Raw genomic sequence first — 18,209 nt, forward strand, 5'->3', positions numbered from 1 at the left:
TATTGTGCAATGGAACAGGTGTGTAAGATGAAAGAGCAAGTATTGAGGAGAAATATGAAAGCATCTAATGTATTCTTAATCACAGACACTCCCAATACCTCAAAATTATAAATGTGTAGCTGAACACTTGTCTAGAAATTATAAATTATATAAACTGTTACGTAATTCTTAAAACATATCTGAATTAAAAACTTAGAAGAGCTAGAGGCACTGGAAAGTCTGGAAATGCCTTTACAAGCCTCTCTCCAAATTTATACATCTATATACCTTCCAAAATCCATTCTCCAAATGGGAAGGAAGCTTCTAAAAGAAAGGGACCTTGACTCCTCCACGTCTTTTCAACATTTTACCTATTACCTTCTAAGTACAAAAAGCATGGCAAAATACCCTTGCCATCAGGACCCCCCGCTTGCCCATGCAAACTGTTTTTCACACCCTGAAGTTCTCATGCCACTGTTTCACAAGACAAATCTAGTCCAAACTCAGAAAGACCTATCTGAATCAGGTTCTGGCTTTATCCCTGCACTACTTTTCTGCACTGTGCAATTAAGCTCTGTGTGCACTTTAGGTGCATGTGCCAACAGCCTTTTTGCAGCGTGCCCACAAGCCCTTTCACTTTTAATTTGGAAGTTGAACTTGATCTGCCATTTGCTTGGCAGGGAGTTTGTCAGCGATTGTCCCATCTGCTGCCTTTATCGCAGAAAGGAAGAGGAAGCCCATACAGGGCTCCATATAGAATGTCCCCAATGTTCAGCATTTCACCTGCAGCAAAGCGTGAAGCAGCCCATAAGCAAGAGGTTCCACAGGACACCTTGAATGGCTGCTCCATACAACCTACTTGGTGGTGAAATTCATGCAGAGATCAAAGAACTACCACCAGATAGAGAAGCAAGTGAAGTCAACCAAATCTAATTTTTTTTTCCACTAAAATGTGGTAGGAAGGAGAAGAGTAATATATTTAACAGGGATGCTGAGAGATTCTATTGAATTTCCCAGGCTGTGATCAGCTTCATTACATGAAACATTGAAGTGCTTGTGTGGCAGCTTGATCTTTTTCTGCATCCCTGGCTCTACCTGATTGCTGCCAAAATGGTTACAAGGGAGAAAAAAAAATAAATGAAGTGGCAAGCTCTGAGTATTTCACAATATTTCCTTATTAGCTACAGCTACATGATCTGACACCTTTCAAGATCTATTACATTGCATCAAAGATGTACATGTTCCTGGATAGCAGTTTAAAGAAAACCACATAAAAATATAACTGTTACTTTGTCCGTAAGCAACAGGGCTCCTTTGTGATCAACATTTGTCAGTTCTCCCAGATAAGAGAAGTAAATTCTGTCAAATTCTTTTTCTTGGAAGCTGTCTTGAGGCAGGTAGCAGGACCTATTGAAAATTCACAAAATCTACAGGGGTAACAAAGTGAATCCTCTCTACTATGGTTCTTAGGTATTGTCAAAATTCATCAATGAAAATGTTTTCCTTCTGCAGTTTATGAGATCTGGAATCCCCCCATTCCTGGGAGATGGTGTTCGCAAATTTGCCATGAAATAGGAATTCCATCCAGTCAGTTGAACTGGTTGATACAATAGGCTGTACTTTGTGAATATATTTCTCAGAGGCTGCTCTATTTGAAGACTTACTGTGTTATCACAAGGCTTTTCATAATCCCTTTGACTAGATCTAGAGAACCTCGCATATTTTTCTCATCACGGCTTGTGAAAGTCCTTGTGCTACATGCAGTTTCCTATGCAAGTGCAGACATAGATAATATCCTTATGTAAAACTGTTCTTGTGCACTTTCAAGGGCTGGCAAAAGCATAGGCTGCTTTTGACAAAACAATCCTTCTCCTACTGCTTAATGAGACATAGGTAGCTCAACAAGTTTCTGCTTTCCCAACCCCTCTGGTGTGCAACCATGACTGACATATTGTTCTGGATGTAGGAATGCTCATGGATCCCTGGGAGTGTGCCAGATCATCAACTTGAGAATGCAAACAACCCCCTGCTCACTCAATACCTGCAGTACTGTGTCAACCACAAGAGACATGCGGGTTCAAAGTAGGGCTAAAAGGAAGTTCACAATGGATGGTTGTTTCTGTAGCCATGAGGACTGGAAGTCCACTATTTTTAGAAGAGCTGAAGTTCAGTAATCTGCAACGAGGTACCAAATGCAGATGTGTTTGGCTCAGCTCACTCTCCTGCTGACAGTCTCCCCATATCATTACAAACCACATTTTGTTTCCAGCACAGTGCACGCTTGGGTCTTATATTTCAAACAGAGGTTTAAGGTTAGCCACAAAACTAAAAAAAAGAAACCACGGGATGATATGCATTGTTCCATGAATCAGTCTACTTCCTGTGCTTCGGGTCTCATCTTGTTGCTGCTGCAAGGTGTCCTCTTGATCTAGTCCTTACTCAGACTGCTCCAGTAGAAGGTACCACCACAAGGGCAGGTATAACACAGTGGTGAAACGAACCCAGGTTGTCCTTACGCAGTGAGGATACGTCTGTCCCCCACAACAGAGAAAGTGGAAACTTTTTCCACTGTGAAGACCAAAGGGTATGCAAACTGCAGCCTGTCTCCTGGTCTGAGGAAAGCATGTGAAACACATTGCCCAGAGATTAGGGAATTGCATATTTCTATGGAGACATACATCCAAATATTGATGGGATTTAGTTTCAGGTAGTCCTGTGAGGAGCAGGGAGTTGGACATGATGATCCTTATGCATCCCTTCCAACTTGAGAGATTCTGTAATTCTATTCACCAGTCCAGTGCCCTCTGCAGAAGCCCAGGATAAAGGTCAAAACCCCAGCAGTATCTGGAAGAAATATAAAAGTACAGCTAATCCTGCAAACTTCTCAACCCAACTGCTTGATCTAAACTTTGTCCCTCTTATTTAAACATATTCTCCCCTGCCTTCCAGCATGCTTGGTCTCCCTAACTTGCTCCCAGGAGCCTTCCAGCCCTTCGGGCAACGTCTTGGGACAGAACAGGACACAAAGCAAGAGAGCACAACTGACAGCAGCAAAGACCAGTTACATGCACACTTTTTTTTGCACTTCAATCTTGCAACATCAACATCAGTCTTTGCTTGTACCTTAAAATTAAAAATTAAAATGTGCATTTCTTTGTAAGCAGTAAACAGGTTTGGCTGCATGGATCTTAAACATTCCTTTCCATATATTTGCAAACTTAATAGAGCCTTCCATTTGTTTACGCCCATGCTGTTATTCACTCAGTTCTAACATAACTGAAAGGCACAATTATGCCAAAAGATGTTATTAAAGTAAAAAAGAAAACAAACAAACAAAAAAGGAAAAGAGACAATTAATTGGCACCTTGTATCCCCCAGCCAGCAACAGAGAATTACATTAGTATTTTGTCTGACAGCGAAATCAGGTCTATTCCAATGCAATCCGTAATACTAATCACATTCACTGTAATCCCATACAACTGAGCAGTCCTCTCACTGCCAAGTAAAGCAGATATTTTATAATCCTGTGAGAGATCTATACAATATGCCCTCTTGGGAATTCTATTTTGCAAACCAGCACTGCAATTTATAGCTCATTAGGTATTAAAATTTTCATGCACAGTGTGGAGTGGGACGCGTGTACCCCTGGTGTGTCTCTTGACACTGGGCACACATGATCTACTCTACGCTTTCTAGCTTTGTGAGCTAGCAGAGAAGTTCACAAGGATGAATTTACGTAAAATTCACACTGTGTGGAACATGATGTCCCAGAGCCACTCTGATGACAGTTGAGGCATTTGCGTCCAAGTGATTTTGGAAGTGATGCTGAAGCCCATTCGGCTTTCCAGACACGCGTGCTATTAGTACAATGCTATGGTGTAACTGGAATTTCGGTCTGTATTCAGTTCTGTAAACTAGGGCAGGACAGGAATGCATCATCCAAGCAACATCCTCTAAATAGCAAAGTCATCACAAGGAGAGAATACGGTACAAGGTCAGTGCAGACTGAAAATGCCACAACCCTGCAATTGGGTTACTGGACTTTACCCCAAGAACGTCAGTGCTGCTCTATTTTAGAAGAAAACACTGGGGACAGAAAAGACTCTCAGGCCTCAGGTTAGGATCTGCAGATACTTCAAAATATCTATAGACCAACTATCATTTACACACAACATGCAGAAGTCTTCGGTAACTCCTCCATTTTAGCAATTTTCTCAATGCTCAGCAAAGAGAAAAATTTATACTAGTCAGACAGTTTTATCAAATTCTTAAGTAAGTAGAGGAAGGGCAATACATCTGAATTGCTGTATCTGAATATTAGTGGAGCATTTAATAGAGTTTCTAAATTCAAGTTTTTCCTTATTGGAAAAACTAATCTGCAGAAAGCACAGATAGAAATAAGCTGAGGTCAGACTACAAGACAGAGCTTCTTTGAATTTGCAAGCTGAACTGCACAAAAGAAGTCCAGAGGCTGCCACAGTGATCAGCAGTAGGTCTGGTTTCATACAGCCTTTAATAATCTGAAAAAGTAGAATCAACAACACAGGGTTTAAAGAACAGAGACAGTCCTCTGGGAGCTGTTATCAAAACAAGACGGTAAAGCTGTAAAGAACCAAGTAAACGGGACAGAAGTCAAATGAGAGCACAGAAATAATTCAAGCTAGGTGGCTAATCATTCAAGCAAAGAAAACCCCAAAATACAGAGCTGAATTGGGAAGAAGATGCCTAGAAATCCATCACCTGAAAAGCAGATGAGATGCAGAGAACAGCAACACATCTGTATGTAGCTGCATCAAAAAAGTTGGTGGGGAAAAAAGTGTAATTAATTGGCAGGACACGTTACTATCAGGTCATTGATGAAAAAGGCATCAAATATATCAACACATGTATCCATAACTAATCCTAACGACAGAGGCAATCCTACAGATTTAATGGGCATAAGTTAAGCTTAACTACTGACAACACCAAGGATCTTAATGGCACCACTGACACTGTGCCCAGTCTCATGACTAATTTTTGACTGCTTAGTATCAGAAATGTGTCTGTATACAGAAGATCATTTAGAGAAGTGTTATGAATAATAACATGTCACAATATATGTTGAAACAAGAAAGATCAAATGTGTAAAGCTGAAGTGGCAATAATGTAATGGTCAACAAGTGTTTTAAATGTAAATGACCAGGATGAGGAAGAACCAAGTAATGAAATCAGAGTAAGCAATGGAAAACCTGGGATGAGTGTTTGAAAAAGCTTGGCAATGCTACAACTACTTGCACTAGGAGACAGTCTTGCAGTGGGTTTATTGGTTGTCTCATTACTTAAATCCTTTAAAATCAAACTAGGAGAATATCCTGTTGTCTTCAAATCTCATTTCAGATTTCTAAACTTAAAGAAAAAAAATAATGGATCCAATTCTACCCTCAGTTATACTTGCCCAACTACTTTCTGTAATTAGGCAGTTACTGGGCCACAAACCAAAACAAGCTTTGGCAACATGTTCTTGAAAAAGAACAGAAAACTTCCTAAGAAAGGAATCGCACAAGATTCATTGCTCTACCCTTGAATATGTGTATTGTAATAGGACACAGGGAAATGTGAATATAAACAAACAAGAGAATGGTAACTCCTATACAATATTCAGAATAAATGCTTACTGAACAACAAGCAGTCAGGGAGGGAAAACATGGGAAGGTAAACATGTTGTGCTTAAGTAGCATACCTAAAAGAGCTTGCTCAGTATCAGTTAATCCATGCGGAAATATCACACGCCCAAGGGCATTGAGATGCAGAATATTTTGCAAAGTAAGGATTATCAACCAAGAAAAGCACAATTCAGTATGTTTGAATCAGGAATGCTTGTCATTCTAATGAAGCTATCATACCCATTTTATCATCTGTAGAAGCGCACAGAGAAAAGTAACATTGGATAATTTTTTTTTTTCTTGCAAGAAAATGTTTGCAAACAGGAAACCACTTTTCTGAATGGGTTTCAGAAGAGGTACTGCAGCTCAAGACACTTAGTTCACTTTAGGGAGGAAAAATTTCCTATCAGCTTCTAGGCAAGGCATGCCAAATAGAAAACCTCATATTTTTATGATAAAGAACATTTTCAATCAGAATGAAAACTATGGGAGCATTCCAAGGACACTGCCATCTCAAAAGGGAAAGGAAGATGGAGTGTCACCTGAGAAGAAACAAAAGTTTCCAAACCTCACTTGTGTCTGTTGGCATGAGCCAGCCATTTTAGCAAGATCTTAAAGTCAATGTGCAATGTTGAGCATGCTATTTATTTATTTTGCTAGAAGTCACAGGTTTTTTCAGCCCTATTCAAAACACCCAAGAAAGAAGGGCTCCAACCCACAGGGGCTACAGCCTATGAAGTTTATGTATTTTTCTCTACTAGTGCTAGAAAACAGTAAAACACACACAGAGACAGGGAAGCTTTCAGACACTCAACATTTTTTCTTCCTCAAAATTTAAATGTTGGAAGCCCATTTATTTTAGTAGATACTCATCATCTAAATCTCCACAATAGCTTTAAAAATCTCTACTGTAACAAAGCATGGCCACAGTTCAGAGATCCTGGTAAGCAGAGGTGTTGCACTAGGAAGCACAATTATTGGAACCTGTCATACTGTAAAACAGCATTTTATTAATTCCAAATAGTCTGTGTGTGTATATATAGCATGTGCCTATGATAGCTAACAAACACACAATATCCAGCATCTTGAGTCAAGCACATCTGTGTCACAGTTCACATTTAACCAGATCCCTATACGTTCTATCAAGCAGTTTATTACTGGTTACCATCCTCTCTCTTCAGCCACAGATAGCTCTTTCTTTAACACAAAACAGTTTCTAGGACATTACCAGATATATATGCATATCTGAATATTTAGTATTTTTTAAGGAGCGGGGAAAAAATCCCACTCTGGTGTACATCAGCAAGCAATCTCTCCTAAGTCTCAAGACAAAAGCAGGGTGATGAGCATCATCTCCAAGCTGGACTGTGAAGAAATGCCACCTCTAAAGTTAGCTAGAAAACCACATGGGACTGCAGCTTATCCCTTGGCAGGCATTAACTGCTGTTTTCTTCCCCCTCCGCCCAAATTCAATTTTGCTTAAATGTGCTGGCCTGAATTGTGCAGCCTTTACTTTAGCAAGCCTCAGCTACTATCTTCTAGGTTTTTGTCCAGGAGTGGGCTATTAAAAACCCCAATGAATCTACATCTTGATGATTTCAGCTGACATTGTGAGATAATGCAGAGCAACACAGCAATGTAAAAGACGTTCTTGCAGTGTCAGGAAACTCTGTCCTCATGACCCACTTTCCTACCATAGCTACTGTTGACATGCAAACATACTGCTGCTGCTCTGGACTTCAGCTGAGGTCTAGAGCATGATCCAGAAGGAGGAGGTGCTACGGGCCCTAGCACCTGGGCAGGTCTCATTCATTACATCACGGCAAATTAAGCAAAGGCAAACACATGAGCTACACCCAAGTCTCCCTGCAGACATCTTAAGCTTGGTATTTCTGAACGCTTTGAGCCCAAATTGCAACCATCTACACAAATTACTGTGGACAGAAACTCTGTGGGGTCACAGGTACAGACACAAGCCCATTCTCTAGCTGTTCTTGACTCTTCAGCACACATGTAATAAAGAAATAGTTTCTGACTGAATACCCCTTACAGGATACAAGAAAGCAGATAGTTTAGATCCAATTAAATCTGTAAAACCACTACAAAACCACCTTCATACTAGTTCCTAGCTAGCAGTGGAATGAGCACTTTACGACATGGCAGATTTCTAAGACAGGCAGGCAACTAGATAAGTGGAAAGACTTTAAATCAGACAGATAAAAATATTAATCCCAGCAATGCTACAGTTATTTCTGATACTGAAAGACAGCCGCTACTGGAATACGGCACTGTCTTCCCAAATGTCTGAAAAGCACGCTCTGTAGAACGCCTCGGAGTGATCCTGGGAGATGTAATAATGTTAAATGTTGGCTTACTTCCAATTGCTAAGTTGCATTAAAAGACATCTAAAATTACATGTTTTCTTCTCTTAATCGAGACTTCTCTACATAAGCTATTAATGCACTTGCCAAAAAGACTGTTCTGCAGTATAATGGGAAGAGATAACAGTAGAGTGTGGGCATGCTATATAGGTGGGAAAAAAACCTAGGGAAGGCCTTCATCATGGCTAATATTTTTACTTGCAGAAACTCCCCCAGTTGGAGAAGAGATTTATATTAAAGAGAAGTGGAAAAGAATAAACGCATGGCTCTGCAAAGACATTTCAAATAAACTAAATCGAAGGGACTGCAGTCCCTTTAAAGGGAATTCCTTGTCCTTTAAACTTGGTTCTGCAGCATTCGATAATCCCTTTCATAAACAAATTGAGCTCTATCTTAATAATGATTGTGTCTTTTGCCCTCTTTACTACCTCTGGTAGGCTGTGCCAGAACTGCATTGTTAGGAAACTTCTCTTAATTTCCAGCTTAAATTTATTCAAGGCCACTTGATACCTCTGTGTTCTTCTGCCAACATTGTCCTTTAGCTTACCACTTCTTTCTGCCTTCCCACCTTTTAACCCCGATGTATTCATAGGCAACAGTCATATTCCAGCTAAAGGATACTGTTAGAGGAGACAATTACATTTGACATTATAAGGAAAACTTCCTCATATGGTCCTTGGTATTATAGTAGTTCACGTACTCCAGCTATGTCAACAGCCCTCTTATGACAGATACTATACACACCTCGGTGTATATGCTCCTCAAGGCAGAGACTGTCTGTCTGTTTAGTTGAATTGACTGAAGGATGAGGCAAAAACCAAAGTGACATGTGAAAGGGGATGGCCAAACGTTGATGAGCTTGTTCGTGGCAGAGCCATGAAAACCGTGTTCTTCTGCCACCAGTTCCAGATGTCACCCACTGGACCACAGCAGTCTTTGCTCCCTTTGTCTTCATGGGCCCTTTGCAGATGCAAAGCACTACATTTATAGCAGTCATAATTTAGGGGCAAACCCCACAATGTTTATTCAAAGTTTATCTACATTTATTTCCTTCAGCACTTGAGTCCATGCTGCTTTATGTTTTCAGAAGTAAACTTTATCTGATATTCATCTTTAAATAATAAATCCTGCTGCTAAAATTGAATACCTCCTTGTGTTCCATAAAAGAGGCAGTAAAACAGCAACAAGCACAAAGAAGCTCTCTTACTTTTAGAGTAAGTTTTCTATTTATGGGCTCTGATAGTCTGAGGCTGAGTCAAACACAATACCGGCAGGCAGCAGCAGAAAAATGTTTCTCTGTAACCCTTAAAACTCAGTATTGATGTAAAAATCTCTTTGCTTACCTCTGAGCAAAAGCTCCAGCTGAAGGGAATGATGCAGCCCCTACATATACTCAAAACCTCCACTCATGTTTGTTTTGTGGTCCTGTCACCCCAGGTTCTTTCATCCATTTTCGATGTTAGGATGTAGGGTTTAAGACTGACTGCAGGGTTTGAGCCTGGGTCCATCAGGTGGTCTATCACGTTTTCAGGATGTGGGACAAGAGTCACTGGTATGGTCAGCTTCCATGTTGGTTAGCACAGGTCTGGTCTGACTGCTGAACTTATCATGATTAGTTTATGCTCTGCAGATGTAAAATCCACGATAGGTCTGCCCATTTTATGTTCCGCACAGTTTCACTGATATTGGTGGAGCTATTCCTGGTACCAGATACCAGGCCCAAAATGGATTTCTGCAAAGCTCATGCTTTTTTCAAAGTATCCATATTAAACACAGAAGATGAGGAAACTTACCCTCCTTGTACCGCTAAATATATTTTTGATATTTTCATTAATTCTAGTGCCAATGGCAAAAATGAACTCTATGCATAAGCACATGCTGCTCAGATCCAAGCCAGTTCCTACACTTTCAAAATGCAAACAAAGAATAAAAGGTAAACACTTTTGCTTTTTTACTAAGCCAGATACTGCTGTGACTTTGCTTATTGCTGCAAAATCCATCATTACTAGTCCACATCACTGTTTCATTTTGTTATCAAGTTGTCACGGTTAAGTTAGAAAGATGAAGCACTCTACATGTAAAGCAGATGCAAAAAATCCTCATCAGGATTTTCCATTCTGAAAGATTTTTTTTTTACAACATTTACTCTTTTACTTGAGATGCAATCTTCCAAACTACTGCAAGATCTGAAATAAATTTTACAGCTTAACAAGTACCTAAAAACCAAGCAGCTAAAGAAAAATACAATGCATTATAGAAACATATTTTGCAAATTTATTTTGACAAGTGTAGTTTCCATTAACTTATTTATGGTGATATATTATTCATACTAACATTTTTTTGCATATATATATTTTAAAATAATAATAAAAAGGCTTTCTGGCAAGCTACCTAACAGCACTTGTTGCTGGCAGCATGGGATAGGCTACGACTTTTGTGTGCCTTATGAATTTTAAAGGGTCATAAATTGTGACTGGGATCTATTGTTCTGTCATAACTTGAGAATGAGAAACAACACTAAGAGCTCTTCTCTTGTACAACTGGAATGCTGGAGAGCACCGAAAATCCCAAAGCTAATGCGTTTTGGTAAGTATTCTTAATTTCCAATGTTACAGTTATAAGGTTGAAGGATTTCAACCATTTTGTAACACTTCCTACAAATGTTTCAGCGCCAGAAAACCTCACCATTTCACTGCACAGTTTATACATCAGCATTTATGCTTTAAATATTATGAAGTATGTCTTAAAAGTGTAGCCATGGTTGCATGGTATTTGTTTTTGCCATTAAAATCTGTTGCCTAGGAAATTACCCCCTTCTGCCTCCGAAGACTCCATTGTGTAATTATTCTTAAGCAGTTACTAAAAGGTGAATTTAATGTGGTGGGATGAAAATGTTTAAAGTGTATTGATCTTTAAAGGGAGGAAAAACAGATTTGTGCTGAAGTGAATACTGCCTGGTGTTAAGGCTGCCATGAGAAAAACACATGCAGTAAATGCCATATAAAATTAAATATAGCTCAATCTAATGTTAATTGCTTAATTTATTTTATTACTTAAGAAAAACCCAGCACAACAACCACCAGTAAATGTGCACTAGCAAACCAGAATTAATGCTGCAATTCAAAGAGAGTCATGGAACCAGCTCTCCTGTAATCCTTCTAAATACATGGCTAACTAAAACTGACATACAGTATTTCCAAATAGGTCCAGCTGATGAAATCTGGAGAAGGAAATGCTGTGAAATATAAGAGGAAAGCTCTTTTCTTCTGTGCAGATCTAAAGGTTTGGCCCTTTAATTTTAAAGAGGCAAAGATATTATTTAAATGAATGCATACTTAGGAGAAAAAAATTAACATCTTTAAGCCATTACTTATCTCAAAGATGCCTTCTAGTAAGTACAATCTGGTGTACAGATCCACTGGCCAGGAAAATCTCCAAAGCACTTCCAGACTCTATTTTTATACTACACTTAAGACAATCTCTCTCAATAAAATACACTCTGAAAATAATGGCTAATAATAACCTAACCCTTGTTTTGTTGCCACCGATCAGGATGGTGGGAAGCATATATTTTATTGCTATACCATGATTCCAGCTTTTTCACATCTCCTTTCCCTGGCAGGCCTTGTTTTCATATTCTTCATTGCTAGTCTGGTACATGGGTGTAGCTCTTCTTGCCTGCATAGAGTCTTTAGGAGACACAGGATGCCCTAGAGCCAAGACTGTTACTCAGTGGTTTTCAAAACACTTCCTGGTTTCAGAAAGAAAGGCTTAATCTGAGACAATGGGATTTGAGCTCTCAAAGCTTTGAACACAGAAACTTTTAGAAATTAACTGCATCATCCAGTCAGGAAGAACCAGCACATTTTTGCAGAATTTGCATCAAATTCATATGGTGAATTCCACAAAATTATTGAAACTAGGACTATTGTTCCTGGGAACCTGTACACTGCAAGCAGAGACACCTGAAACTCAGCAATGATATCCCATCGCCCATCCATAATGTAACAAGGTCCTGAACAACTTACTTTTATACCAGCCTTCTCGGAAATCAAAGCAAATAAGGAAATTCCCAATCAACCACTTGGCAACTGATTTACTAACACTCATCCCATCAACAGCCTGGTACCTTGAAAGGGAATACATTTTAGCAGTTCTGCTAGCCACCCAATGCAAACTCTTTACAGCCTGAAAATACCAAACTACAAGATGCTACTTAACCAGCCCTAACAGCATGGTTTTGCTGACAGTGAGAGACTGCTCAGCAGTATCAGGAACTTCCTTCTGCTTCCACCTGATAAGCAAACATGCTATACTTAACGCATTAATCTCCTTCACTGTATGACACACAGCATTAATCACAACAGCTTGCTTCAGCCACAATAAAATACTACTGCAGACGCTTAACCTATGTAGATGTCAAGTCCATGTATCTTCCGATGTTGGAAAAGTTCAAGCTCATCCCAGCAATACAACACCTAAAAATACATTAGCAATGAGCAAGAACACGGGCAGCCTTTTTACTCAAAACTGTGCAACCTAAGGTCCTTATCCAGTAAGCTCACTGGTATTTGATTTTACCAGGTATCTGAAGAGCCATGTTGAAAAAGTTTAAAATATTACATACAGTTCTTGCTTACTGTGTTCAAAATACTGTAATTTAGCTGCAACAGGTACTGAAAAAGGGCTATAAGGGCAATCAGAGCAATGGAGAATTACGACATGTCAAAAGCATTTGATGAGTCCTGTGAAAGCTGAGAGACAGTACAATCACTCTTTAGAAATTCATTTAATTAGCAGTGAGAGAAAAATAAGTTAAAAGAAAATATTGTTGTACAGTGGATGTGCGCAGACCATGAATACAGTTAGATGGGAAATTAGAAGAAGCTACAATCATCAGATGAGTGAAGGTCCAGAACTCTCCAAACAGTATAGTGGGAGCAAGGAGTCAGGCTGCTGTACAAAGGCACATAGTTTCTCTTTTATAAATTTACATTTAAGTTTCCAAGGAAAAATCCTTAATTCAATTCAAAAGAACTTTTCAATGCATAAAATTTTATTTGCTAAGAGATTTCACTTCAACAATGTTGACAAATAGGTAGTCGCAGGAATTCAGCTTCAATAGAGAATTAATATGATGTTCAATGAAATGGTGCATAAGAAATTTTTATGTAACTACCCTCTCTTCCCACACCACGCATAAAGTTAAGCATATGCTTAAGTGATTTACTACATTGAGGCCAGGATGTTCTGCATGTTGCAAACATGAAATCTTACTCCCACAGTATAAATGCTTTTACTCCTTGTGAATTGCAAGTATTCAGTTTAAGTTTGCATCTTGACACGTGTTACTACACACAGGAAGAAAAGAAAAAACAATATATATTTTGCCTAACTTTGTGAAAGACGATTAGAAACGTAGGCCTTATAGAATACCTGAAAAGTAAGGACATTTGCTGCTATGTCTCAGGCTTTTGTAAAAGTAATTTTCTCTGGCAGTTTAAACAAGGCTTTAAAGTTTGAATGAAACAGAAGAGCTTGACTTATTTCATGAGGATGCTGAACATGAACCCCTTTATTTCAGTGGGATACCTGAACATTAGATAGATTATTTAATACAGAAACATAGAAATACTACAGAAATGAACATGAAAGCAGACAGACCATCACCATTTATGTGTATTCTGTCCCTAACCTCTCTGAGATCCTGATGTTGTAAAAATGAAACGAGATAATGAACACAGCTGGTCAGAAGGGCAGCTTATGGGAACAAAACAATATACCTGTGTGCAGGCATGTGCATACAAACACACACACACTGAGCAGCTGCAAGTGTTCAAACTCTAGAACAGCCTGAGGAAAATTATTTAAGTGGCACGAAGGCTGGCAATTTGTATCGCCTAATTCTTGCAAGCAAGCCTTTAAAGTCTCTACCACCACAAAGTACGTCAAACCACTCACAAGAAGCAGTTAACCACAACTTTTAAATTTCTTTATTGTATTTTCTTCTGTTCTGGACCTGTATCTGTGATTTATTTTAAAGGAGTAACTTGCCAAGAAAGAACAAACACATATACCATGTTGTCACATCTTCTGGCTTGTTTCTTGAACCAAAACTCTGCAAAATTGCTCCAAAAGTCCAATTATTTAATTGCATTGCACTGGTACAACAGTGACAAAGTCATCCTTAGGCTACCTGTAACTGCATTTTCCATCCTGCTGTTTATCAGGTAATTCTCTCACATCATTACCTCTGCCTTATGTGCATTGTTACACTACTCCTCTCTTCCCTACACTGCTCTTCTATTTTTTTGGTGTACCCATTGATTCGGAGGAGTTGTTTAGCTGGGACCTCTTCTAGCTCACTTTGAAACACAGGAGCATAAAGGAGCATGTGGACAACGACCCTAAGCCCATCTCTCTTCATGGAGCTGTTTGGTCCTGGTTTCTTTGAGAACTATGTTGGATGAAGGCTTCTGCTACCCTCTTACCTATTTTATCTACAGGTCTACTTGCTCTTACTATGTTAACTGACAACACTGGGGCCATTCCTCTTCCATCCCTACCTTTCCGCTGACTTCGGCCCTGGCAAACAAGCAGACATAAGCAATGCCACCACAAGAAATTTAGCAGAATAACTGAGCAGCAGAGGTGGGAAGTTAAGGCTAACAAGTTCCTGGGTGTGTAACAGTGGACCATGTCTAACTGTGGTTTGAACATCCACAGGTCTACTGAAAATAACATCTCTGCTCAGTGGGCCAAGTTTCAGTGGCAGTGAAAGTGTTGCAGAAGTGTGTCACTTCAGTCTGCCATCCCTGCAGTTCAAGCTATGAACAGTCCCTTTCCAACAGCAGAAAGCCTGAGTGGCAATCCCTTTTACAAAACACCATATTAAAAGGTTAAATCATTATTTTGAATATGCACTGTTATATTTTGGTGACATTTTACAGACACGCAGCATTTGTTTGCAATTATTCTACAAGTGTAGGATTGAGTGCACACACCTACACTTCATTTAATATACAGAGAATTGCATTCCCAACTTGGAGCAGATGTACAGAAAATACTGTGTCCCCATGTTACTCCTGATTAGCCAATTCCTGTAATTTTAATGCAGTAAGCTTGGGATTTGCACTGGAGCACAGTTAGCAGCATGTGCCAGTTGCTGCAGCTCAGCTGGCAGACAGGGTGCTATATAAGAGGCAGTGTCTGCAGCACAATGGTGGCAGCTCTGTCAGAGTTTGCTGGACTTGAGCACACAAGTTTGAAGGAAAAAAAAAACCAAACCAGCAAACCCCACACAAGGAATTAATTCTCTATGATCTGCCTTTCCCTTCTTAAAGTCAGCATTTTCTGTAAGGACTGATTCTGTAAGAGCAATACGAATCATACCCAGGAAGAGAGGCACCTGTAGAAGAGCAAGTGCTTCCAGCAAGTATATGCACCAATGTAAATTAGAGTAAGCTGGAGGTGTCCCACAAATCCTACTTGGAGGGCGCCAGCAAACACCATCACAGCACCCTTTTTTCTGAGGTTTGTTCCATGCTTCCTCCTTACTGCTAGTGAAAATATGATTTCATTTTGACTTTGGCGTTCTGCTAGCACACCTCCTTCTAATAAATCCTTTATCTGGTTTATATGAAGTGCCAATATTTGGGTAATAAGAATGATTTTTTAGGTACCAGACCTTCCTGTAGCTGATGTGAAATAAGGTAAGCACAGAGCAATATTCTAATATTTGCACAGATAAGACAAGAGGTCACAACATATTTTCATCTGCTCATGCTAGTATTCTGAATGAAGTCAAGACAGTTTGCAAAAGCATGACAAAGAAGCAGGATTTAACCCTCCACCAGAACCTCCGAAAACACTAAATTTGATTGGACTAGAAAAATAAGAAGACTTATGAGAAAAATTACACGTATTTTGTCTTGAGACATTGATCATGGCATCGAGAGCCACAGGTTTCCTTCAGAAAGGCATCTAGGTCAGAAGGCTTCCAGGGAGAGGGGTAGGAGTGCCTTTGGTTCACCTCCAGACTTTTGGAAAAGATGCCTTTTTGTTTCCTCTGGATCCAAAATCTCAGGACCAAAACATCTTTTTTCATATCAGATCTATTTTCCAGGATATTCCCATGCCCCTAAAATTTCTAAGGCATAAATACATTAAAATCTGGGGTAATCATTAGGATATGTGGATTGGAATAAAACAGGATGCAGACACAAATTTGATGCTATTTTAAGACTTGCGGTGGTAGCAAAAATATGCAGGGATTTGAGCAGGAGTTTGCGCGCTGGTTTTCGCAAAATGCCCAGTTAAGCCCTGACAACACTCAAGATTTTCAAAAGGGAATTTTCTGTGATTATAGCACGAGACACACTCAGCTACTCTCACATCTTACTGCGTGTACCACTTTATCAGAAAGCAGGGGGCTGGACTTATTACTAATATTAAACGATAGAATATAATCTTTTCAGTTTCAGTTCCACCAATCGTTTCTTTAGATTTTACATTTCAGATGTGGTAAACAGTCACTGTGATAGTAAGGTTTCTGATGAAGTTTACATACCAGAGCAACTGTTCTAAACTATCAATTACACATACTGAAAAGTAAATCCTGAAACCAGCCCCATCCTTCCTAAACTGATCCCAACCAAATACATTTAAAAATGAACCACATTATGTCTCACAGGCTTGGACAGTCCAAAAGCAGACAGTTGGAAATGCAATTTGATTCTGAACCAAATTTTTCTTTAGCACACACTGTAGGATAATTGAGTCATTGTTTCAAATCAGAAACTGAGTACAGTGAGAATATCAAAACCACTGACCTTTCTTTGCTAGATTACTGTTGGGTTCATACTTCTCAATCAGTTGTTGAACTTGTTCTTGTTTTAGTGGTGGATAAAGGATTTCATTTAATCGTGGATCACGTTGCTTAAAATTTATAAATTCCATCATCTGATCAACAGTAAGGTATGGTTTGCTCTTGGCACCACTAGAGAAGAATTAAAGCAACAGCAAAGCCATTAAAATACATTTCCTTGAAATCTTGTTCAATGTTCTGTAACTCCCCAGGGAAACTGAAACAAGATTCAAACTATCATACAACAAAAACTTTGTCCCACTGTGTCTCTGAGCTTATTTACTTTGCCAGCATGTAATGACAAACATTCTTCAACATGTCATTCAAATATCTAGGAGTAAGATTTTTAAAAGCGTTCAGCATTACTGACATCAGTGGGAAGAGTTAGGGCAATGCTAATGGTCTTCATTCCTCTGGATTCCTGCAACTACGCAATTTAAAAAAGGGAAAGATAAAACAACGTGGAATTCAATCCTGAGCTTGCCACAAACACTCCGCTGGCATTCCTGGCCCAACTATTCTACTGCGGAATAACAGCAGCCCTGACTTCACTATTTCAGTATTTACTTGGGTTTTGTGTTTTTTTTTTTATAAACCTGCTAAAAAATGTTAGGTACTCTGCAAAGCAAGCGAAAAGATGCCTGTTTAGAGAGTTAGTAAAAGGAGCAGAGTTTGGGTACAGTTTGTACCCCAAATGGAGACACAGGAAGCCTCCAAGCCAGGTGGTTAGGGCTGTCTACAGCCCTCAGGGCTGGCCTACTCCTACTCAGTGAGACAGCAAAGGGAAGTCTACCCCTGGGTTCAATGGAAGCAAACTAGGCCAAGGCTGCATTCCTCTGAAACCTCAACCTTAGTGAAAATAAGCACAAAAGGAGTATGTGAGCACACCCGTGTTGCAAAGATACGTTCGCTGATTGCTTTGGTGGTCTTGGGATGATTTTTGGAAATTACTTTGCTTTCATATTGCTTCATGTTCTGACTCCATTTATCAGGCTCTGCTGAAACTGGGAATTACAACAACTTGCTGCAAGGGGTAGAAGCAACGTGAGTTATATAGCTTGTAACTGAATGTATGAAATCAATTGTAGCTGGCTCCTAATTTAATTTTACGGTGTGAATTCACGATGCACAAATCCTAAAAGTTACTGCATTTTTTGCAACTCCTATTTAAGCTTTTAGGTGTGATTATGCATGTTCTCATACCTATTGCATGCTGTTACTGCTTATTACTCCCCTTCCTTTACTTTCATGGAAGCCTACATTATCCTAATCCATATAGAAAAAGCAGACGCGGCATCTCTGCTCTGCTAGGAACAAATTACTTTAGAACTTTGGCTGTTA

The 18,209-nt window shown here is 39.4% G+C and overlaps 1 protein-coding gene across 9 annotated transcripts in view; it reads right to left on the reverse strand.

The window, feature by feature from the left end:
* Nucleotides 1-18,209, reverse strand: part of PLCB1 (phospholipase C beta 1) — a 407,422-nt gene that overhangs the window by 127,109 nt on the left and 262,104 nt on the right. For all 9 annotated transcript variants that reach the window (XR_010372118.1, XR_010372120.1, XR_010372119.1 and 6 more), the window contains one exon: nt 16,834-17,000. Coding sequence is in view for 6 of the 9 variants with exons in the window: in XM_064446797.1 (XP_064302867.1) it covers nt 16,834-17,000 (167 nt within the window). In the remaining 3 variants the exon portion in view is untranslated. The remainder of the gene's footprint in view (nt 1-16,833; nt 17,001-18,209) is intronic.

Source organism: Phalacrocorax carbo, chromosome 3, assembly GCF_963921805.1.
Source record: "Phalacrocorax carbo chromosome 3, bPhaCar2.1, whole genome shotgun sequence".
NCBI classification, from domain to species: domain Eukaryota; kingdom Metazoa; phylum Chordata; class Aves; order Suliformes; family Phalacrocoracidae; genus Phalacrocorax; species Phalacrocorax carbo.